The 24,750-nt window shown below is 38.5% G+C and overlaps 2 protein-coding genes across 13 annotated transcripts in view; one reads left to right on the forward strand and one right to left on the reverse strand.

The window, feature by feature from the left end:
• On the reverse strand, window positions 1-19,586 carry LOC137183148 (anoctamin-9). 8 transcript variants are annotated; one of them, XM_067589982.1, is made up of 25 exons: window positions 19,502-19,586; window positions 12,814-12,936; window positions 12,010-12,084; window positions 11,777-11,899; window positions 11,525-11,661; window positions 11,190-11,239; window positions 11,040-11,098; window positions 10,091-10,170; window positions 9,059-9,193; window positions 8,881-8,974; window positions 8,739-8,799; window positions 7,489-7,571; window positions 7,278-7,382; window positions 6,951-7,115; window positions 6,833-6,869; window positions 4,884-4,995; window positions 4,479-4,536; window positions 4,252-4,349; window positions 3,955-4,151; window positions 3,718-3,870; window positions 3,422-3,569; window positions 3,209-3,331; window positions 2,831-2,924; window positions 2,421-2,533; window positions 1-941 (listed from the first exon to the last, which is right to left on the reverse strand). In XM_067589982.1, exons 2-25 carry the CDS (start codon window positions 12,832-12,834, stop codon window positions 926-928), a joined length of 2,337 nt encoding a protein of 778 aa, XP_067446083.1. In that variant the 5' UTR covers window positions 12,835-12,936; window positions 19,502-19,586; the 3' UTR covers window positions 1-925. The 8 variants fall into 8 exon arrangements, with proteins under 8 accessions (XP_067446083.1, XP_067446085.1, XP_067446084.1 ...); XM_067589984.1 differs by having other exon boundaries at window positions 12,814-12,862; window positions 19,502-19,585; XM_067589983.1 differs by lacking the exon at window positions 19,502-19,586 and adding an exon at window positions 14,717-15,268 and having other exon boundaries at window positions 12,814-12,862.
• ano5a (anoctamin 5a) overlaps window positions 17,270-24,750 on the forward strand; it is a 20,623-nt gene continuing 13,142 nt past the window's right edge. Inside the window, exons 1-4 of one of the 5 annotated variants that reach the window (XM_067589964.1) lie at window positions 17,270-18,119; window positions 21,162-21,229; window positions 21,853-21,990; window positions 22,375-22,416. In XM_067589964.1, the coding sequence (XP_067446065.1) occupies window positions 18,050-18,119; window positions 21,162-21,229; window positions 21,853-21,990; window positions 22,375-22,416 (318 nt within the window). In that variant the 5' untranslated portion in view covers window positions 17,270-18,049. Of the gene's footprint in view, window positions 18,120-21,161; window positions 21,230-21,852; window positions 21,991-22,374; window positions 22,427-24,750 lie in introns of those variants that run through there. The other 4 variants (XM_067589966.1, XM_067589967.1, XM_067589968.1 and 1 more) reach the window with 4 other exon arrangements.

A 24,750-nucleotide genomic window follows, 5' to 3' on the forward strand; every position in this document is an offset into this window, starting at 1 on the left:
TTTCTGGCAGAGACATTTTAATATTTTGTGCTTACAAATATACAGGATTAAGTCTAAGAAATACAAAAATCAGCCTTGAAAAGACACAGTGTGTGTTTTTGTGTAATTACAGAATGTAAATTTATTAAACCCCCAAATTCCACAAAACAATACTTAGGAGATGACCTTGGTGTCCTCAATAGTAGCCTACCTGCGGCTCTGAAGACAACACTCAAATAACTGTGGCTGTTATTGAGGCAAAAAGGCATAATACACTAGCACAAAATGTTTTTACTCATAAATCTGTACTACAAAATGTTTTAATATTTCTTAATTATCTACTAAACACTTCTTTTTAAATGGACAAACTTAAATTTAAAAGACATTTCAAGAGGACATCACTTTCCTCATTTATTCAATAATATAAAACGTTATAATGCAAAACATTCTTGTGTCTGATTTACAAAAGACACCGTCAAGAGTCTGCCTGCAACAATGACAATCATCACAGCGCTTTTTACGATATAAGGCAACATCGTACAGTAATACACAATCAGTGTTGTATGTGCAGTAGCAGTATAAATTATCTCGAGGCCTTCAATAAAAACACACATACAAGTCACAAATATTGAGTGCAATCTTAAAATAATATAGGAATAAGAATAATCTCATGACAGACATGGTCAGTAAAATCAGTTACTGTACACTCCAAGAAAAGAAGTCTGTCTTCAACGTCCATATGAGAATCCAGCTGGCCAGCACTTAACATCTGACTTCAAACAATAAAAGAGAGTGAGAGCCCTTTATCTGAACTCTTCAGAGTGATAATTGATGGCTTTGAAGCTCACTCAACACTGTCAGTCTGGACACTTTAATGCACAAGGCATCACTGGGTTCATGTTCCTTCTCAGGGAAAATGTTGCTCCATTAACGTGTTTGAACGCTGTCATGCTTCAAATGACCTGTATGAAATAAAAAGATTGCTTAGTTAGAGCATCTATGTCGAGGAAATTCACAACACTGCAAAGCACATCTTAAAAACATACAAAATGTTGCATTTTGTTACAAACTCTGCCATCATTTGTATTGGATCATTATTTAGGTTGCTTCAATTAAAAGTTTAAATTTAAAGCACCATTATATTTAAGTGGAATATTTGATTTTTAAAAAGTCAACAAGTCTCGCTGGCTGTATTGTGTATATCTATCGTGAAATATAACTCTAACATCCTACTACTACAGGCTACAGTGGGAAAAAATAAGGAGGTCATGATGAAAATGATCAAATATATTAATGCAGTGGTTCCCAGACCCCGGGGCGCCCATGTCCATGGCCGTTATCGCAGCACATTTACACTTGTCAAACACATGTGTGTCTAATAACATAATTAATTGCTGCATTACACTGAAATAATTGCTACAACAGAATCATTATTAACGTTATTAGTTCCACCTGTGGAATCATGTTAAAATATCTGTTGTGAATACGATTCCTTGCCAACTATAGTATAGTACACAAGTATTTCTGTATTTTAACAATTTTCTATTGTATTTCCGTATTTTAAATTATGTTTGTTGATGTGGTGCTCCTGTCACTTGTCCTCATTACTGTCCTGTATTGACAATGATACCAATTCTGGTGAAACCAAAGATACTTATTTTAACTAGTGATTCTCATCAAGTAAACACGTCAGCCAAATCCAAAATATGATGTTGGTTATCTTGTACTCGAGTTCACTGTCAGTTTGGAAGGAGAGTTGTGTGTATTTTCTGTGTAAAAACTCAGTATGGGGAGGGTTTCATTTGCATTTTTCATTTGCAAAACACAAACAAATAAGAAAAGTGTGAAAAGAAACATGCAGTTCATGTTCAGGTTAGAGATACACCAATACAACTTCTCCCATTGCAGTTTTTGACACCTCAATTGAGGTTATCTGCCAACATGAGTACAGATCTGATACCAGTGCTCTCTTTTTCTCAAATATAAAATATGCATACCTTACTGTACTGAATTCAATGGGATATTTTTTTATGTAAGGTAACATGAGTCCAGAGATTGTTGTGGCACTAAAAACTAGATTGCTGTGACTGAATGAGAGTAACCAGCAGCAGAGACATTGAATGTTTACAATGACATTGAGAAAGACACCGTTTTTAATGTGGAACAGTGATAACCAATACTTGATCCACCTAATATGGTCAGTATCTGGGTTCATACTGATCCAGCATATTGGATCAGTGAATCTGTAGTTTGGGGCATGACGGAAAAACTTTGGGAACCACTGTTGTCACTTATGTTTATATTTTACAATATTTCAACAATATTGCAAGAGGCACATGTTATGTCATGTTATCTTCTGTTACTGCAGAAAAGTTTTCACTTTTACTTCTTCTGGCGACCAGCTACCATGCCAGTCCGACCACATACTATTTGAGATTCACCTGAGCTCCTCTTTTAGTCTGTTGAGTTTATCAAAGAGTCTGTCATTCTTGACCTGCATGGGAGCGCTCGGAACAAACCAGGCTGCAATGAACTTGCATATGACGACAACGTGCTGCAAGTAGAGAGAAGGACAGTGTTAGGAATGTAATCTCTTCTTCTACCTGCGAAAATATAGTTTCATTAAAAATAACCTTCCCTAATTTTTCTCACAGCTCAGCTCACCGTTGATCCTTTGAAACTCGACTGTGATGTATTGAGTTTCAAAATAGACAAGCGGTGAGCAGGGAGAACATTGTGGGGTTTTGGGGTTTGGTTGGGTGCTATAAAAAATTGCTCAAAGAAATAAATGTATTGTAAGAAATAGTGGTGAGTGGTCACTTGTTTGGTCATGTTAAACATTAAAACTTACCTCAAACAAGATGACAAAAGCAAAGCGCACAGCTAAAATTAGCCAGAACTGTGGGGTAAGACTGTAGTCCTCATTGCTCCTGTAGTCTTTATAGCTGTGAAGAGGAACAGACCAGTACGTTGATGTTATCGCCTTTATCAGTTGTTTTTTTATTTTTGAGAGGAAATGCAAACTTTATTCACATAGGACTTCTATTATATCCACAGACTACACAGTCCAGGAAAATAAAAGAAAACTCAGCAGTAGTTAACACCGGCTGTGAGCAGTATCAGTACGTTTGACTCTTAACTATTAGGAAACATAACATAAATGTCAGAATCATGTCAGAGAAATGTCTCTTCATCTGTAGAAGACAAATATGATTCAAAGAGAACAAACCTGCAGTAAGAGACATTCAAGCCACTAGCAGTCATCATCTGATCAGCTGCAAACTCGTTGTCTATGTTCTGGTCATCCAATCGGGCAATGGATAGGGTGTTGTTGATGTAACCAACCATGCAGCTTGACAGAAAAACAACAATAATAGTGTGTGTTACACAACAATATGGCAGAACATAAACGTTTTCTTATTAAGACTGACAGAGATCTCACTCAATATCTGTTACTGTGCCATTACTACATGGGCCATAGTAGTAACGGTACACCAGCCGAGGGATGAAGTCCGAAGATACACCAATAACCAGCCCGTTTGCAATGACGGCTAAGACACCAATAGCCTCCAACACGTCTATCCACACACCTGAGGGAAAGCAACATTGATTGATGTCAGGAGTAATTTACAGCATGCACAGTATTGACATGTTAATGACACATGCAGGTTATTTTACTTCCATAATGTCAATTAAGAGGCAAAAAAAATCTATTCTTAGATCATCAGTGATCCTCACCAATGTCGTTGGTTTTCTTGGGAACCATTCTGCGCTCCAGAGTGACCATCTTAATTGCATCCAAGCGTATCTCAATGATATTGTTAATGAGGGCCAGTAAAGGAGCAAGAGGAAATGCTGCCACAAATATGGTGGTAAAGCTGAACTGGATCACTAAACAAATAAAGAACAAAGAACATTATTTACATTATTAGTTGAGTGTTTTTTTCCTGATAAAGCATTCTGTAGAGCACATACCCATTTCCAGAAACTCATTGAATAGGCTGAAGGAGTCCACGTCATTGAGGCGGTAGTTGCTGACCCAGTCTCGAAGCTTGCAGTTGTCACACAGTTCAGCTCCATGTTTGGTCTCTAATTCATCTTTCAGGTAGCAGTGGGCACATTTCCTCTGTAGCTTCTGGGTTCTTCTCCTCTTCAACCACCTGCAGAGCCAGCTGATGCAACGAAGAGAAAGCTTTGACAATCTCGGACCCCATGTTTGGAAAGTGTATTAAACAGTGGGCATGTACTAACACAAAACTGATTTATACTTACGGGCCAGTGAACTCAAATACATTGCTGATGGTTTGCTTGAGAACCATTATAATCGCCATTTGGATAAACAGGTCTGTGAGACATCCACTAGGGTGACACTGCACACAGGAGGGTGAAAGGTTTGGAGTGAAATCAGTAACAATATTTTAATGTACAAAAAATTCATCCAACATTTACTTTAAATAATGTACATTTAGTAACTGGTATACATATCTATGTTCACTCACTTCTTCTAACCTCCATTTCCCTGCAATTCGCACATAACCACCAGGATGGCCATTTATCCTGTCAGGTGTGTTACAAAAACAAGCCATTATTAGTCTTAAAAAACTAAATCCATCAGGTTAGAACATTAATTTAAGTTACTTGTCTGTGTGGGTTTTGACACTGAGCTGGGTGATATGGTTGAAATCAATTTCACAATTTTAACATAAATATTTTTCCCCACATTAATATGCAGAATCACACATAGAAAATCTAATTTATTGTATTGATTGGATGTAACAGACTGTGCTCCACTGTTATGCTTGACATCAGACAAACATTTTAAATGTGTACAGCAAAATCTTCAGTCAATAAACATTTATATTGTTGATCGGCTACACAGCCTAACGGAGTCCACAAGTTCTTACCTGCCAAGGAAAAAGGCTACGTAGAAGAGCGAGGAGAAGTAGGTGAAGAATTGAAAGGTGAACATCTTGACAGTGAAACTCTTCTCTGTGGCAGCAAATGATCTTGTTTTCTCTGGTAAAGAAAGACATCATGTCAGTGTCATGCATTTCACTATTTGGCCAATGGATGGCACAATCTTTCACATTTGAGAGAAGCCAGTTTATACAGTAGAATTTCAAGTTTACATCCTTTATATTATTACCTGTGTTAACACCTTAATGATCTAAATTATACTAGTATATTATATATACTGGGGACTGGGACACATTGGACACATTGGAACAATCATTAATGTTATTAATTACGCATGCTGTTCATGCAAAGACAAATCAAAATGTGAAATGCTGTGAAAAAGGTCTATTACTTCACTAATGGGTCCAAAGCAAAAATATACCATGCAATTCAACCAGCTGAATGAAGAGGGGCTCAGATATATACTCTGCATCACCGAGTGCTATCCTTTATGGCATGTGACCTTTTAAAGTGAGGACATGTCTGGTCGTGACCTCTTGTCACATGTTGCAGTGTTGCAAGCAGCAAATGATGTTCCCCTTTCAGATGGTTTCATTTAGAGCATCTTGTTATCATCTTGTTATTAATCTTCTGACCTCTTAGATTTATCACGTGACCCTTTGGGGGATCCTGAATCCCAGGGTGGAGGTTGATCAGTCCATCGACTAAATTAATCTGAAACTATTTTGATAATCAAATAATTGTTTCAGTCATTTTTCAAGCAAAAATGCATAACATTTTCTGTGACAATTTGCTGTCTTTCTTTGTCATAATCATGACAGTGAATTGAATATCTTAAAGTTTTGGACTGTTCGTCAGACAATAAAAGCAAACCGAAGACATCACCATTGCCTCTGAGAAATTATGAATGCAATTTTTCACTATTTCTTAACATTAGGCTAAACAATTAATCGGCAGAAAATAATCGGCAGATTAATCAATGATGAAAATAATTGTTAGTTTCAGCTGTACAATGCTTTTCATGACAAGGCCACAAGACTGAGTCATAATGCAGGGCCCCTCATACAGCCTATACTGTGACAGTAATGCCTGCAGGCTTCCTCCTGTCATGCCTCGCCTTCCCTCTAGTTTCCCTCTGGAGATCACCTGACCTACCACACATCCAGTGAATAAACAAAGGGGCCCAGTTCCAGTGTCCACCATAAGCCCTAAAGCCTGTTGTTCGTTCATGAACATGGTCGTGCCTTCATTTAATAAAGACACTGTGCTTGCTGTTGTGTTCTTAGCTCTTGTGTGTGTGTGTGTGTGTGTGTGTGTGTGTGTGTGTGTGGTTTTATGATTTATTATTTCCCCTGTCATCGTTTTTTAACAGTAGAAAGCTGCGGGTAATTCTCCCAAGAAAGTCTGCATAAATTGGAAGCTTACAGAAACTGTGAAGAAAGGGCTCAAAACATCCACTAGAGTCATGGAGCACTTGCCAATTTCACACGAAGACATCAAAAATGTGTGTCAAAGTCTGAGTCTGAAACATTGGATCTGGGCCACTGTATAGAGGACAGCTTCCTGTCTTTTTTGAGGCCATATCATCTGTGTTGCCAGGCTGCTGTACTGTTCCAGACAGCACTCGCCTACCTGAACCTGCTGCCAGTTATCTATGTCTGACCTGCTTCCTGTTTGATTACCCGCCTTCCTACTTTAGCCCTCCTGGATTTGTTTGCCTGTTTTCACTGCCCACCTGTTGACAACTTCAAAACTGTTTCAAATAAATGCTCATCTAATCCTGAAACAGATTAAATTCTAAAACAAAAACATAAACTGTACATAAAAGATATTTAAATCTTCCTGGAAACGTAAGTGTAACAGCATAAACTTGAAATTTGGTACCAATATAATAGAAAATATAGAAAATAATAGAAAATACGATGAGCAAACATACCTATTTCACAGAGCTTCATGGCTACGATCCTGTTGACCTGCAAAGACAAAGACATGGTCACACTCTTGAAGACTATAAGTAAAAGGAAACAGAGACATGTGTTTAGAGACTTGTGTACCCGTGTCATGACAGTGATGATGAAGTAATGGAAGACGGCCCCCAGCATCATTGCTCCGCTGTTGGAGTGGTTGCGGAGGAACTCCCATGATCCTTCAGTCAGGAGCACTGCTGCGATCACCCTGAACACCACCAACGCATGTGTCAGGCCAATGATCACCAGTATCTGTGGTGACATAAAAACACTCATATGTACTGTTTGTAAGGATTAACTCCTAACTACATCCTTCTAACTTTTTATTTTAACCTAAACTCCAACTATATACATATATATACTATATCCTTATAATACTATATGTGAAGAGCAACAAAATCACAAGTCACCCACCATAACTGTAACGCAGATCAAAACCAAAGTGCTGCGCAGATAGGAGTGTTTATATTTTTTGGGTTCACAGTTGGCATTGTTCACAATTTCCAGGATCAGTTCCTCCTAAAAATGATATAAAAATACAGTCATGAATCCCCCCTCCAAAAAGCACTGACCTGAAATTAAAGAAATGGGATGTAAATTAATGTGAATATAAAAGCGATCGTACCTCCTCCTCACACCAATCAGACACTTTCCATTCACACACATAAGAAGCTCGATGTCTCTTCCAGAATTCCAAAAACAGCGTTGCTGTAAAGAAACATGGATTTAAATTAGCTGATAAAGCCTCAGTGGAATATTATATATACTGAATCAGAGTTACAGGTTTTTGATACACAGATCCACTGTGATAACTGTGAACTTTTGCCACTTTTGGGTTATTAGGTAGCAGTTTTACATTTATCTTTCACTGAATATATGAATACACAAGGGGTTAGGGTTATGGTTAAGTTTTGGGAAGTAAGACAACTTTGGTTAAATTTCGAGGAAACTTTAGTAATGAAAATGTTTGTGAAATTTGTCTGGCAGCAGAAATTCAGGAAATGATGCCTACTTCTGTGGTTTTACTGTGAACTGCTACTTGGTAAATGATGGTAAATCATATGATTTGTCATATAAGTTCCAGCTGTTGTTAATTTTTTTGGGCCTTAAATACAAACTTATGTTGTTTTTCTTTTTGTTTTTTAACAGGTATCGCGAGAACTTTCCGTTCAAATTCTGTCCAGCAATATCCACTTTTCTGACCTCGGTGCATTCTTTCTCTTTATGAGAGGAGGTGTGTATGGGAGGGATGAGATAAAGAAAGTCATGCAATCACTTTTTTCTTTGAAGACTGCAATGATTGTTCTAGTTTATTGTACTCTTCACACAGCTGTGCTAATAAACTTGAATCCATATTTTCTACAGGTTGTATTTGATATGAGAATAGGTTTGAAAACAGACTGTAAACAGTTGAAAATCCACAAAACATAGAAGTACTCAAAAGACAAAAAAGCTGAATAAGAGTGTGAAAACATTTATACTGTATGCGTTCTTATGGATGACTGCTCGACCACCCCCACAGCCAGATGGCCTGGACTGATTAAGGTGTGAGTAGCCAAGAGGAGAAGGTTCTCACAGTGATGTGGCATCTCCTTGGCAATGCATGTCTCAGTGATCATAAAAAAACACCCAGGCAGTTAGATAAAATAAATTTGAGGCACATAGGATACTTGGTTGTACATGTTGTACACTGATTGTCTATTAATTGTATAAAATGTGTCAATTTCATGGGTTTTCATGGTGTTTGAAACAAAATTGTATTTGCATGAATTATGACTGTGATAAATCACAATTCCTAAACAGGAATCTGTATATAGAAAATACATGCAGAAAAATGCATAAATATACAGTGTTATATAGACACACAGAACTCACCCCACACTGCCATGAACATCGCAAAGAGCACTGTGCCATTATTGTCGAACAGCAGGCTCACCTGTGGATAGATAAGACCAGCAGTGAGCATCAACAGGTATGTATGCCATTCAGATCTTTACTGATAAATGCACTGATGTACCTTCGCATATGTGCAGGTGTCGGAGAGCTGCCACACTTTGCATCTCTTGTCACAGAGTGGACACATGACTGTGTTCGCCTCACAAACCTCCTTTCTACAACACAATGAGCACTTTAATTATTACAACATAATAATTCATGGTATGACACAACGACTGCAAAGTTGTGAAAACACTTACATGAGTGGTGAGCTGTTGAAGAAAGCAAGGCCATAAAGGAAGACAATGACCCCAATGAGAGCAGGTGGGATGAGCAGAAACGTGTACCAGCCCAGCCACAGGTAGTACAAGGCCACCTTCTCCCCAAAGTAGTTCCTGACACACATACACAAACACACACATACACGACAGAGAAAAGATGCAACTCAGAGGAGGTGATATGCACTTCATTACCTCTGTAAAATTTGATTTAATGTTAAATTTACAATGTAAGCACAATTTGTAAACATTGTATACGAACATATAATGTTTATGTCCCATTTTGTACATATTCTATACACAATTCTTACAGTATATGCTTAATTTATGATAATTTAATCCATTCCTGGACATATAGGTCATGCTATATATGGCAGGTTAGGTACAGTATGTGGTGCTACACCAACACAGATTTGGCTAAATTATACAGTGAAAGCATCATGTATAATATCTGTATATAAAAAAACATTCAAATATTTTATGTTTATATAAAATATTTGTAAATTGTACATTTTTTATACAGGTATGGGTTTGTTCTGTCCTTCTGGTATTTATAATAAAACTTAGAGTGGAGTGTATCTTGTCACTGTAGTCGCTGATTGGCCTAATGTGAGAGCTACAATATAAGTTTACGATTTTGTCTCTAACATACTAACATGAATCTTACACATATCGATTAAACTTAGAATTAGTAGTACTTTATCGTAGGTCAATTATAAATTATAACTTAAATATGATATTGTAAACAGCAACAGTTGTCGACATGACGCACGTTTGCACTGTGCTCTGCTGTTTGTACACAAGTGAATCCAAGGACAAAGGCAACAGCTCTAATCTGTACCAGCCTTAAGAGCATAATTTTAAATAATTAGTCCAAACAATGCCTGCATCATGCGTGAAGGATGACATATTTACTGTTGTCTCGTTAATACTTGAACCCAGTTCACAGTAGAATTACATGGAAAACAATAATGCAGGAAAGTAATGAATAGGTTGTTGTGTTGCAGTCCAAACCTGACAGCATTTATGGGTTGCCCTTGGAGACAGGCTGTCCATCGAGCCCAGCTCTCTTTCAGCTCTCGCTGTTTCTTTTTCTGAAAGCAGAAGCACAAAAAATCAAAGGAAATCATCGATATGAAGAAGAGCTTTGTACAAACCAGTTAACACAGCATACAGTCATACTGGACACAGAAACTAACAGTCTAAAAATATAATATATTACAAATTTTAAAAGATTTTACTGGTTGATACATACAAATAAAACCACCCAAAATCAATACTGCCTCATATTTAGAATACGCTTCAGAAATGTATTTATATCTTAATTTTAATTTCTTTCATTTCATTTTGAGGACACATCCTCCAGTTGTCTTTTATAACTGTGATGTATAAAGAAAACAGAGGAACACACATGTACACGCTCACATATGCAGAGGTGTAGCAATGTATGCTCACATACACATCCCCACTTACTCCCAACACTGGATGACTCACGGCATTATTATGACTCGCAGCAAGTCTTTGTGAACAAATACTTATTCTGGCACCAATGTATTATTTGGGAGGGCCCTTGCCAAGTTTCACTTCATAATTTAAGACGCTCTTGAGAAAAACAAAACACTTCAGTGGTCACATGAGAAGCAGAGATGTACCAGCTGATAATAGTGTCACTATCTCTTCTAACAATGGCAGATGTAGTATCACTCACGATTGATTCAGTTCTCATACAAGGAATGTGTCTTTTTACTTGTCTTCTGTTATCAGTCACTATTAATATCATCTCAATTTGACAAAAAGCAAAGCAATCAATTTTTAAACCTGCAGTTCCTGTCCGAGTCTTGGCAATTAAGCACTTATCAGGTCAGATATGGTGACAATATTGAAACCTGTAAAATAGTTTGTGATAATCCATAAATGCTGAACAAGGACAAAGATTATGTATAATATATGTTAGGATTTTTACCTCATGCAAGCAGAACCTTGCCTCAAAAACCTTCAGCTTCATGAGATCCCGCAGACCCTCTGGGAAGATTAAGCAGTAAGTGGAATAACATGAAAGATCAGGTGTCTGGATACCTGAGAAGGATCTGGAGTGTATTTAAGACTTGCTCACCTCCTGTACGGATAGGGGTGTGATTCAAGATGAAGTGGACAATCCTTATCCTGAAACAAAGACATGTATCACATGTTTATGGCGCCTTTTAACCATGAAAAACAACAGCAGGTCTTAGAGAAAGTTCATAAAAATGCAGAATAAGATTCCATATCCATATCACATATGTATTTAGAAAACAAATTGTATTGTCTAAATGTGCAGCCATAATGTGCACAAGTAAGAATACAATTGTAATGATATGATGAAATGGAGTAAATAGACAGTCACAGATGCTATGTGAAGCACCTGTGATTGTTTAAAACGAAACAGAGAGCTATGACAACGTGTTTTACCTTGTGCTGAGAGGCACAATGTTCTGATCCGAGCTCCAGTTACAGGCATCAGACACTTTGAGTAGATACCTGTACTTCTCGAAAATCTCTTTAGGCGCTTGAATCCCATAGAAGACTAGATCGTCATCTATAATTTTCTAAAAGGAATACATTAAGACAAGATGAATGAATGTATCATGTGATCATCTTCATCAAATGTTCAAAGCTGTAAAAAAATAAACAAAGACAATGTTTGTTTTATTTAACACTTACTGTCACTTTCAAGTTCTTTTTTTTGAGTTCTTCAATGTATTCGGTTTGCTTCTTGAAAGCCTCTCTCTCCTGCTTATCGCTTGTTTTAGCAACCAGGACATAGTCGTATGATAGTGGAGTGAGCTGTGTGTCAAAAATGATACACCAAAGTCAGTCTTTTTAGGGGATTATATAGGTAAACCTTTATTTGTGGTGTGTATTAATGAGGCCATGACTGATTAACATGTTTTTACCACAGGAGGAAGGGATGTCTGTTCATTGCCGTTCTCTCTCACCACTCCCATGAATTCCAGCAGTTCAATACTGGGCTATTCAACATAATAATGAAAAAAATAATACAACGATACTGTAAACCATCCACACAATAATGGTAAATAGCACATCATGAATTTTTTTTTAAAACGATAGAAGAAAGTATGAGTGAAATGTTGTTTCGCAGGATAATTAGTGTTAGTCATGCTGCTGATATTCAATATAAAGCTTGTTAAAATCAGAAAGGTCAACATGAACAAAAGATTTCTACCTAACTATGACGCGGGGGTGTGTCAGTGGATGCCAATGTGCTGAAAAAAGCCTGTAGAGATCTTGACTCACCATGGAGGACTGTCACTAGAGAGGGTTAACCTGATTGAACCGCATGGCATGTTGACGTACTCTCACCCTGTCATGCCAGTCAATGCTATTCACTTACAGAGTATAGTCTGCACACTGGTACATGCAGTACAAGAAAAGCCAAGGTGTGGCAGATCAACAAATGCAATCTGAGCACTGTGACACCAGAGGAGGTTCCTACTGTATGCTATTCAATCCTAATCAACACTTAAATGGATTTATATGTAGCCCACTCATGATTTGTATAAGGGTGAGCCATGTTAAGCACTACAATGAGCCTGTGTTGTATCTATAAATGCAGGATTAAAGGCAGCAGGCCTGTGGCAACAGATTTTATAATAGGAGCTGGCCTCAGAGAAGCTCCATTATGTATCGACATATCTGTGTTAGAATAAATGTGTATGTGTATGAATAAAATCACCTACCTGTCTCCTGTGGACGGGCATGATGAGTAGGTGCTGAATGCAGATGCGCCTCCCGGATTAAAAAAAAGAAAAAAAAAAAAGCCTGATCCAAAATCCTTTCAATCAGCTCATCGATATGCCCAACTATAAAACGACATGAGTGCTGTTGAACAGGCAGCAGGGAACTTCCGTACTTCCACTAGGAACAAACGTGTTGTTGTCTTACAAGCTAAGGAATGTAAAAGCGACTCTACCTGTTGCTGGTGTCACAGCATTTATCTGCACAGCCTCCACCTTTCTCAGTCGAGTTCAAATTCAACAGTGGGAGTGAATACAACACACAAATAAACAGGGTCTGCTGTATGTTACACTGGCTGCAGATAAAAAGAGCTAATAATCTCGGTATGTCTCAGCAAGTGCAACGGCATTGCATATTTTTATTGCCTCCTCCTCATTGGAGCAATATGCCATTTATCACCGCTAGATGGAAGCAAACACTGTGACTCTGACCACCTGCTACTGGTAATCACCATCACTGACTTGGCTCTGATTGAGTCATCCTACACACGTCAGTCAGCACTGACTGTGACATTTATCATCTCCACTTCTACACTTGTCATGAAATTAAAGTATCTTGTTGATATGCTGCACAGATTCTTTGACATTCACAGTCTAATATTGAGACTTGAGTGTCCAACATGAAATAAATGCCAATTTTCAACAATAGAAACTTATCATACATGACCGATATTAGTTTTGGCTTGTAACTCCAAAAGACCATTCCCGAAATCAGAGGTTCTCAACCTGGGTTTCGGGAACCCCCAGGGGGCCTTGAGGGGGTTCCAGGGACCCTCAGAAAAATGGGGAATATTTTAATTTCAGTATTATTTCATTGTCTAGAAGTTAGTCCAATGAAAGAATGTATAAAAATGACTATTCTACTCATAGGTTTCACACTATTCATTGTTAATCTGCCAATCTATAGTATAGACAGTTATGGAATATCAGATGGGGATCCCTGAGACCACATCTTATCAAATACAGGTCTGATACGGCCTGATGTGCGACAATTTAGGAGTCCTTGACACCAAGCAAACGTCCCAACTTCTATTGCACAAGTTAATAAATAACCATCTCAACCCTCACGATTGTAGTGCCTCAAGCACAGTGTAGACGGTATCATAAGGAAGGAGGAACTGTTTTGTTTTGTTTTTTTAGGCCAGGTAGTGTGTTTTGTAATTAAGATTTTATCTATTGAATTATGTTTCACTTCTTTATCGTGGGTTAGGTGCAATAACTTATCCTTAGTAGTGACTCAAGCACAGTGAAGAAGGCTCTATGAAGTAGGAGGCACTGTAATTTTTTAGTCTAGGTAGTATGTCTTATGATTGTTAAGATTTTATGCATTTGTTCACAATGTGTTCTATGTTTCACTTACGTTACCTTGTGCAATATCTTATCTCTTCTAGCTGAATGTAATTATTTGGTGTCTGAGTGCACTGCTGCATTGTTTGGTCGGTTTTGATGAACCACATCATTGTCTAGAGAACCAAGTATTTAGCGATTTTTTAATGCATTGTGTGATTGCCGTTGGCTGCAGCACTTTTTTTGCATTGTGCACTACTGCATTGTCTTTTTGTGTTACGCTGTATATGTCTTGTTGTGTATTATGTGGTTGCAGTGGTGTGCAGAATTTTTTCTTTTGCACTCGTGCACCACTGCATTGTCTCGTCAATGAGATATGTTTTTGTTCCCTCTATTGTATTGTCATGTATTGCTTTACTGCAGCTCTGCGTGACACTTTTGCACAAGACAAATTTCCCCCTTCGGTATATTAAAGTTCATCTCATCTCATCTCTCATCTCAAAAAGGTTGAGAACCACTGCCCTAAATTAATAAAAGTACATGTTCAAAACACACTCACCTGCTATAGATGGTTAGTGCATGTAGGCGTCTTAGTTTATTATATATTCATTAAATATAAATGGTTATTCCGTTATGAGGTTAACAGTGTTACAGCGGCTTTCTATGTTGCTGGCTCAGCAGTTTTACTTCATCTGCCAGTTTCCCTCTTTTCATAACCTACAAAACAAGTCCAGCCTTACAGGAAGCACAGGAATAATCTATTATAATCTTAATCTTAAAAGTTGTTTTACAGAGTTACAGCTGGGACGGTTAGAGATGAACTTGCTCAAGTGTTGATGTAATTGCACTTTACTAGTATTACTAGTATTTCAGTATTTACTAGTATTTTTATATTATTCATATGTGTACCCAACTATATTAGCTAGGAGAATATTGTTCTTGTTCTCCATTAGATGACAAAAACGTTACCTTTCTGATGAAGGTATGCCATACAAATATATAATAAATGTATTATATGTGATGCCAAAAGTATGTATAACAATTAAAATTTGCTCCAAATCGGCCAGTTATATTACTATTCTGTTTACATATGAATAGGCCTATATAAACAATATAATCCTATAATATAATACAAATACTATTATTACACTCTGAAAGGGGCTATTGTGCATAAAGAGTTGTTTTACTACAGTCCGCTTTTTCTGGTGTAACTTCCTGTCACTTACCATATAATTTCCCGGAATTACGGTGTAACTTCCTCTTAAGAATCCGTACGTATAAAAGACTTACCGGTTCTTACTTGTACTTAAATGTAGGTACAGCGGAGGAAAACAAGACAACGAGTAAAAAGGTAGTAACAACTGGGGGGTTTAAGTGTAACGTGCCGACATTTACTGTGTTTACTACTTAAACATGGCTATATATTTCCATATTTCTAAATATGATTCAAAAATTATCTAACCTACTTAGATTGCACCTGCACTGGACAACATTCTTTATAGTGTAGCTACTTGTGAGCTTAAATACCTTATAAGTTCCCATTACGCAGTACAGTGAATGTATTTCTGTACATCTTTTCTCGTTGACTCTAAAAAAAGAAGAAAGAAAAGAAAACTAACATGTGAAACGGGTGGCCCTGCGTGCCTTGTTATTAGTGATGACTTTTACTATTAGTCTTGGAAACCTTGGTAAGCAGTGCACACCCAGGAGGACCCACATGTCAAGGAGGACAGGCGATGGGAGGCTGAAGAAAAAGTGGTGGCGAAAATAAGCAGCTGTATTTCTGTACAGGCAGCCACACCCAACACAGGAGGATAACATAATTACACCAGTAGCTACAGGACTGTAAAACCACTTGAAAGGCGACAGAGGGGGCCGCTGCTACTAAATTTGACTGGAGTGGAAGTACAGAGTAGAGAGGCAGTAGGGAGGAGTGAGCTGCAGATAAGAACCCTTCCTGAATTTGAAGAGGACATAACAAAGTGTGATTTGCCGGGAAAAGCTCATCATCAATCATGCTGCTATGAAGAAAACAAAACAATACTAAACTTAACACGGAAACTAAACATCTGAATGACTGCTGAAGGATTAATATAGAGTATGGTTCCTGATGTTTTTTGAAAATGTTATTTGCTATATTTTCACAATTAGACCACGGACCGCCATTTGATTTTGTCCCAGGGTCCCACATCTTATTAGATTTTTGCTTTCATTTTTATTACATAGTGTATGAAACCATGACCAAAATAGTCATACATTCTGTCATTGTGTTACTTATGGATGGAATTATGGTGAAAATAAATTATTCCCCTTTTTGCTGGGGACCCTCTGGAATCCCCTCGAGGATCCATGGGTGTCCCTGGACCCCACTTTGAGAACCACTGGTCTAAACTGTTAGTGGGCAGATAATAGTGAAGAGTGTGAAACCTGTGAACTGAATAGTCATTCTTATACATTCTCTCATTGAACTAACTTCTAGTCAGTGAAATAATAGTGAGGGGGACCCCCTGGAAGTCCCTCGAGGACCCCTGGGATTCCCTGGACACCACTTTGAGAGCCACTGGCCTAATTGGCCTCAGCCACTGGCCTCACTCCAATCATAATGAGAACTAATTTGTTTTTCTTTAATTTTCTGATCATCCTCTAGGGAAATTGAAAATATGGAGCTCACAGGCATATACGGTGTGCACATATGCCCGTGATCCATAATCTGAAACAGTTTTGGAAAGGCATGAGTTAATAGGATAATGGTTGGTTGTGAAGGAGTTTTCTGGAAGCTGTCACTCTGGACATTTTGCCAAACAGACTGAATTTATAGGTACCTAAGCAAATGAATGATCTAGGGGTAGGCCTACATATTATGATAGGGGATTACAACCCAAGAAACCCAAATCCTTGTAGCCCTGGTAAACTGCCCAAACTGTTTAATGTGGCCCCCTTTGCATAAAACATTAATTGTAGGTGTTTTACATGGTCTGTAGCCCTATATTTGTTCCTATAGCTCTTTATTTTTGAGTCAATGTTAGTCCACCGCCCTGGTTTCACAACAAATGTATTAACCATCAACTGACGAAAAAAGTGTAGCCTGTAGCCTACTAAACAGTACTATCACATAAAGTAGATAGCCAGATTCTGAATATACTTATTTTAACACTATTATATTTCCCCAAAATAAAGTTTACTGACAGGCTATCATGATACCACGGACCGGAATATGCTCGTTTCTGATTGGCTGACAGCCACCTCTAATGAAAACTGTTTAACTGCTGGTGACCATGGCAACGATAGTACGGTGAAAACAAATTTGTTAGCTAACTTGTACAGAAACGTAATGCTACTTAGAAATAGACTAACGTTACGAGGAAACCTAGCTATGTTTTCTTTCTTTATCTGTATTAAGTAATGCTCACGTGTAAAAAAAAAAAAAAAAAAAAAAAAAACTCTCCCAGTTGTGTTAATTTAGAGTTAATGAAGTCCACTGGGGTAGTAAATTCACCTCATCATGGCAAACGTTATCTAAGTTACGGTAACGTTATTGCCTCGCTAACGTGCTCAACCTATAACGTTACTAGTTAGTTCAATTTTGTCGTTTTTTAAAATGTTCATAGCCTCGAGGGTATCTGTCCCCCCCTCAGAGTCAGACTATTGGCTTGTGGTGTGTGGAGCCACACCCCTCATGGACGTCCCTATGTGCCGAAGTGATGCAGCAGTCAGCGGTCAGTGGGCGAAGGAGGGCACCCTGGCAAGTTAGCCTGGTGCGTCACAAAGGAGTCACTGAAGAAGAGGTTCGGAGAATAGGTGCCTGAAGGCGGCACAGAAGTCGCTTGGCTCGGGATATCTCGGTGTACATGAGGACCAGCAGACACGGCTTTGGAAACGCGAGCGACTCAACATGCATCGAATAACGGGGAAAGTTGGAGGGGACAGTTTAATTGAGATGAGCCCGACAGAGTCTTTCAATGGTGAGTAGCTAAGAACGTAGCCCCGTTTTCCCCAGGGCTACTAACCAAAAGCTTGAGTCAGCTGGCCTGTCCTCAGACTGCAGATTCGTCCAGGATAACATTCATCAGTTATCTATGTATAATGTTGAGATACAAGCATGCTGGGAAATCGGCCAAGACCCACTGTACTACAGCCTTGAGAAGAGCTCTAACAATTGGCTAAACTTCTTAAGGAATAGTACCATATATAATCTGAAACTACAGCCCTTGAAGTAATGTTAATCTACAGGAAAACAATTTACTTACACAAAAACAGAAACTTTATAACAATCATAAAGCATTTCCTAATGGCACTTTTATTTATGTCACTGCTAGGCCTACACGTTAGTATTCCCCTCTGGAACAACTGTGCCAGTAACAACATATAGCAAACCACCTTCACATATACACAGGACATTTTAAAATATATTTAGGTTATGTTTGCTTGACTGTTTTAAAATGTATCGATGTTCCACTTTTCCCCTTGGGCCAGTTTATAGTCTGGCTTTTTTTCATGGAAACAGCAGTGACTTATTCTCCAGCCAGTGTCTGACAGCTGGCCTGGTTACTGGAAACACCCTGTCACTAACAGGCAGCCACTTTATCCACCAGCACAAACCCCAAATGCAACTCTGACTAAATTTGAACTTTAAACAAATGCTTTGACAGAAGATTGTATTTTTAACCTTTTATTATGTTGTCTGACTGGAGGATGACTCACACTGGAAGCTCTCCAGCAACCTCCATCAGTACAAATCAATGTAAAAGTGTCATGTTTCAGCTGCAGCACAGATAAAATCATATTATCCGAGTATACCAGAGACTGATCTGTGAGTGATCACTGCAGGATTGTGAACTATAGTTACTGTTACCATGGTGTTCTGTGTTTATGGTGCATTGAGATTAAAGTGGAAGCAGTGTTTTCCACACAGTACACTCACAGTTTCACAACCATTAATCATCATACTCAAAATCTAGATCATTTTGATGTAGAGGTTCATAGATTCTACCATGGAAAATGCTCTTAACTCCCACCACGCATCATAACATAATATGCTGTAGTCCTACTGTATGAGTAGCTACCAGCAAAAAGCAATTTGTAAGAGTTACACTCTTGCTGTTATATATCCCCAGAGCGCCAGTATTTCCAGACAACAAATTAAAGAACATATAATCTGAGTCAAAACGTGTGGGCAGCTGAAGTTCTAAATGATTGCTTACAAACCCCGTACTTTAAATACAGATTCAAACCACAACGATCATATTTTTGGCACAGATTTCCGAAGTATTTGTTGTTGTGGTTTGACGCAGATGTAGACTAACTTGGACTATCTTTAATTTCTTGTCAATACATCCATACTCACCCTCACTGTAAATATGGATTAAATCTCCGTAGTACTGTCTAGTAGGTGTTGTCAGTGTTGTTTCCTCATGTGAGCACCTGAAACTTCTAGACATGGTAGAAGATCAACGGCTTCCTGTCACAGGAAAGCACCAACATGTATGTGTTTACACACAGAATGTCGCAGTTTGAAGTGAAGCTACTGAATTTTTGTTCACAGCCTTACAACATAGGCATGAAATTCCATACAGCCACACTAAAGAGTAGTTTTAGTGGCTCAAATCTCTCTTATTCCATTAAACCAACTGTATTTATATGGGTTATTTTTCCTTTTATTATCAGTACAGTTAAGTTAAAACATAGTTTGTGTATATAATAGATGTACATGAGGTTTGCTCTGTTGAATCTCTAGGGTGACTGTGATTGAAAAAAAAAAGACATAAGCAGGCTTGTGGTATTTCCACTGTGATCAGCTGCTCTCTCTTGAACAAAGCTTTGACTGTGGACGGCTGGAGGCTACTGAGTAAGGTGGGCAAAGCCTCTTGGCATAGCTGAATTGCTCCATTACTGTGTCCAACTGTGCGAAAATATGCTCAGCTGTTTGAGAGGTATTCTCAAATGTTGTGAAAGAAATATGTATTTCGGAACAAATCACAGCTGTCCATCAGTATGTTATCATAAGAGATATTTAAGGAAGATTAAACAAGGAGTTGCCTTTATTGTTAAAACCATATAAAGCTTTATTACGCTGTGTTGTATATCATGCTGACTGACAAGGACTTTTCCAAGGGTCACTGTTGATGTCTCCTCTAAACTTCCATAGCCTGCTATAACTCAAAAGATCCTGCAAGCGATAAGCTCCAACAAAATAAAAAAAGCTTTATCACAGATTGTGTGAACTTTAGTTCAACAAACTTATACTTTGTTGCCGTGGCGTATAATAACGTAGAAGCAGGGAGGGTTCACATATTACAATGTTCCACTGCTTGTTTCAGATCAGTGTAAGCACATTTTTTGTGTCGAGTCCAGACTAAATATAACCTCAGAGAGACCATCAATTAGGACTGTTGCATTTCTATTTAAAAACACAGACACAGGCTGAAACCAGCTTTTGCTTTATTTTCTTAGTAACGGTGATGCCAGCAATACTTGATGTTTGTCTTGCTTTTCCATCTGCCCTGCCATTTATTTATGTAAATTCCTTTCTTAGAATGTAACCTGGAAGGTTGTAATTACATCTGATATGCAGTGAAGGGCAGGTAAAAGTAGAACTTCATCATAGTTAAAGCCGTAGTTTCGTCACACAGGCAGCTTTGACTTTCATACTCACTGAGGGGGTTTACCAGACTTATCAGTCTCATTTCCTTCTGGCTCTCCTGTAGTGGTGGAATCGCAGCTCAGCAGCATGGCATCTGTTAACTCATGCTGTCTGGCCTGTTCGAGCACTGCCACAAAATGCTGTACAAATATAGACCACAACATTGGCTGTCTGTCAGTGCTCCTCTCTTAGCCTCGGCAGCTGTTCATATGCCTGAAACTTAACTTCACTGCCACCAACCTGCCTGTTTGAGATTGTCTATGCTGCTTGTTATTCTTGTTTTACTTTGGTTAAAGATGATTGGCATGATTAACACCGGTGATTCTATTTTTAATTTAGTGTTCCTTATGCTTCTGTCTTTCAGACGATATAAATGGCTACCACCACCATGACTCATACAGCGCAGAATCCCTCCAGCAGGAACGATCAGCGGTAAATACCAAACTCAACTCATGCTTACATTCATGCAGCGGCCTCATACAGACACTTCTACAAAGCAGTTTCTTTTCCCTCGATTGTGGATAGTTTGGGAGAGTTTCCTTTTATAGAAATTCTGAATAGAAATGTAATAATCCTTTGTCATTATTTATGTTTGTATGTGCCTCAGAATAGTTTGCATATTCTTGGATGATTTGAATTTATACCAACTATTCAAGTATGTGGAAATGTGTCCCTCTTATATCTTGTATTAACTTTCCAAGACAGATGCATAAACAATTTGGGTTGAAGTGTTTTATTTTTTCCTCCAGCTAACCTACTGTAAACTTGGCAGCAGGAACTTCAGAGTGTCCAAGCAAAATCTACCTTTCCTTCCTCCCCTTTTTCCAATTAAATAGTCACACTGATTGTCATATTGTAAAGCCACCACATATCAACAGCCAGCATGTAGCAGGAGGGTTTAGCTTGTGGTTCGTAATAGACTGGTCTTGACAGTTGAGATCACATACATTTTTCTTATCTAATTGTAACAGTTTACAAGCTACAGACATCATGAGAAACTCAGAGACAACCCTAATACTTGTGTCTCTTTTCCCCCTTTCATGCTATATTTAAAGTTTCCTTTAACACCTGATGTGTGTATAGACACCTGTGAGTCTCTCAACGCCAGCCTGGCCTCCCTGACTGCCTCTGACCACAGCGACAGTCCACAGTATGAGGCTCAGACCTTAGAGCGAATTAGTACTTTGACTGGGGTAAGACACCAGTCGAGGACACAGATGCATGCTGCTGTGTCTGTGTCTGCGTGTTTGTGCCATCTCATATCTTAATGTTCAAACTTTTGAATGAGCAAGACTGACTGTGACTGTGCCTGACTTATAACATATAGTGCTTTTCAGGGTGTTACGAAGAGTTTTTTTGAAATCCAGTAATCTGTAAGGATGTAAATAATATAATGAAGTAGATACAGATATAGTAAAGTGTGGAGTGTTTGTTTTGATCCATTTTTATCTTGGTTTGTATTGAACTTTGTCTTTTTACAAATCTGTAAGGTTGCTGCCATAGTTTTAGTTACAGTTTTATTAAATTTAACATTTTAGGTTTACCCTGACTGTCCACTTGGTTCACTTTCTCCACAGTTCTGGAGAAAGCGGGCACTATTCCTGAAGTTTCGTTCGAGGGTATGGCATGGTAAAACAGGCTTGTGATCTGATGCAACTTTATGCATATGTCTGCTTGCTGGCCAGCCTTTCTTTCTTTTTTAAGAACTGTCTGTTCAGTGTTGAGTTTCTCTATCAAAATGAAATATTCAGAGAATAAAGCTTGGACATTTGAGTTGAAATCAATACACATTTCTTGGTAGAGGGCTGATTGTTGCTTCTGTACAGCGTGTTTTTTGCTGCAGAGAGTAATGGAAACATGCTGGCATGAGCTATGTGTCGATGCATCATCAGAGTTCATTAAAACTGGAAAAGGCCCTTTCACTTGCTTTGTTCTCACCTGTGATAACTGTCTGCTTCGCTGAAGAGAAAACACAAGCCTGGTGTTGGAGCATAATTAGAAAGTGCACACTTGCGCACACAGACACACACACACACACACAAACAGCCAGGCAAATGACAAGTACTGTTTACAGTTTAAATGTGTGTGTGTGTGTATGTGTGGTCTGTCATAGGCTACTGTTGGGGACAGATTTAAGACTTAGGACCAGTTGTGTGTGTGTGTGTTTGTATCACCATGTGTGCATTTATGTGTGTGAGTGTACTTTTAGTGTATACAGTCTGTACTTAATCACAACCCTGCCCTGTGCTCATGACAGGACTGAACTGCTGTGGCTAACCAAACACTGTACTGTATACTTCTTCTTTTGAATCCTTTAAAATCTGGTCTTGCTTAAGCAGCCTGTAACCAATTTTAATGAAAAGTTGAATATTTCCCCTTTTTTAACAACAGCTTATGCAATAAGCTTCCCTAGTAATCTGGTTCCCTCCAGCTAAAGGCTATGATTTAGCCGAGATGACATCAAGAAGTTTCCGAGAGGAGGCAGGGCCGCAACTTTGGTTTGAGAAGTTACATCAAGTTACATAGGTTAATAGAAAAACCATGCTGTTTTACAACCACCTTAAATATTTAGTTTGTCAAATCACTTTTTTCCCCCTTAGAAAGTATGTGACGCTCTGGTGACTATTAGAGCGCATCAATGTTTACTCAGTCAATGTTAGCCTAACAGTTAGCCAAACATCAACAGGTCTAGACAGAAAACATGATTATCCAGGGCTAGATTGCTTAATAGCCTTCTAATCAACCAACTCACATTTCCTTTCTCTCTGTTCATCCCCCCTTAAAAGACATTAAATCAAACTGCTGCTGTTGGTGTTTCATTGTTACGAACTGCTGCTTGCTTGTTCAGTGAGCGATTTCTCAGGTGAGCATTCATGGAACACGTCCACATCCACAGACCAGACACCAAAATGTAGGCTGTCCCTGTCCGCTGCTTTCTGTGGTAATTTTTTGGAATATATCAATCAGGGCCTAACAGTCAGCAGCTCAATTCACATTCTCTGCCAGAATCTGATGGCTATTCCTAATATTTTGCTTCCCTCATGTATGTTAATGGGATGGACAAAAAATTAGGAACATCATTCAATATAATGCGCTCCAGTACACCTCCACCACCCACAATATCACCTCACAATTTCAACAAAAACTGAAAATGTATAAGCTTCGTAAATGTAGAATTTGTGTGTGTGTGTGTGTGTGTGTGTGTGTGTGTGTGTGTGTGTGTGTGTGTGTGTGTGTGTGTGTGTGTGTGTGTGTGTGTGTGTGTATTTGTTGTATGTATATATGTTTGATATAGGCTTTTCCGAACTCTTCTTCCAAAAAAAGAAATGCTTTGAACATAATATTTTCAAAAGCCCCTCCCTGAAACTAGTAGCCACCTTGTTCTACATTTACCCCCCTTTATTAAGATAAAAGACATCTAAAACACCCGGTAGTTAGGGTTAGTGGTAAATGTATAGAACGCTGCCAGCTTCACTCAGCAGAGGCAGGTCCCAGCAGATGCACTGATTCCATACGGCTGATCTGTAATTACGGCAAATTAGAGAGTTTTGCAGCGACATCCCAGTTAAAGAAAGCACCCACCCTGCTTGGTCAACATGGTCTAATCTAGTCTGGGAGATAATGCACACCCATGGTTAGAATGTATGAATGATTTGGGATAAGAAAACCATGAAAAGGTTTAACACGTTGACACAAATGCCTTTACGGTAGATCAGCAGTAGGAAGTTAGTACAGTAGGAACCAGTGTGGTAAATCCAGCTGTAGCGCTTTGAAACAGTTGTCTTACTTTCATCATCAGTGAAACATGTCTGAGACCAGTTGGTTTTCATTAAGAGTATTCCAATTGCACTTTGTACACGGTCTACAGCTTTAATTGATTGGTTTCAAACAGTGAGTAGTCAGACTGGGGAGTTTATGTTATCTGTTTTGGTTTTCTGATGTTCTCCCTTATC

Source organism: Thunnus thynnus, chromosome 5 (assembly GCF_963924715.1).
Source record: "Thunnus thynnus chromosome 5, fThuThy2.1, whole genome shotgun sequence".
Lineage (NCBI taxonomy): Eukaryota > Metazoa > Chordata > Actinopteri > Scombriformes > Scombridae > Thunnus > Thunnus thynnus.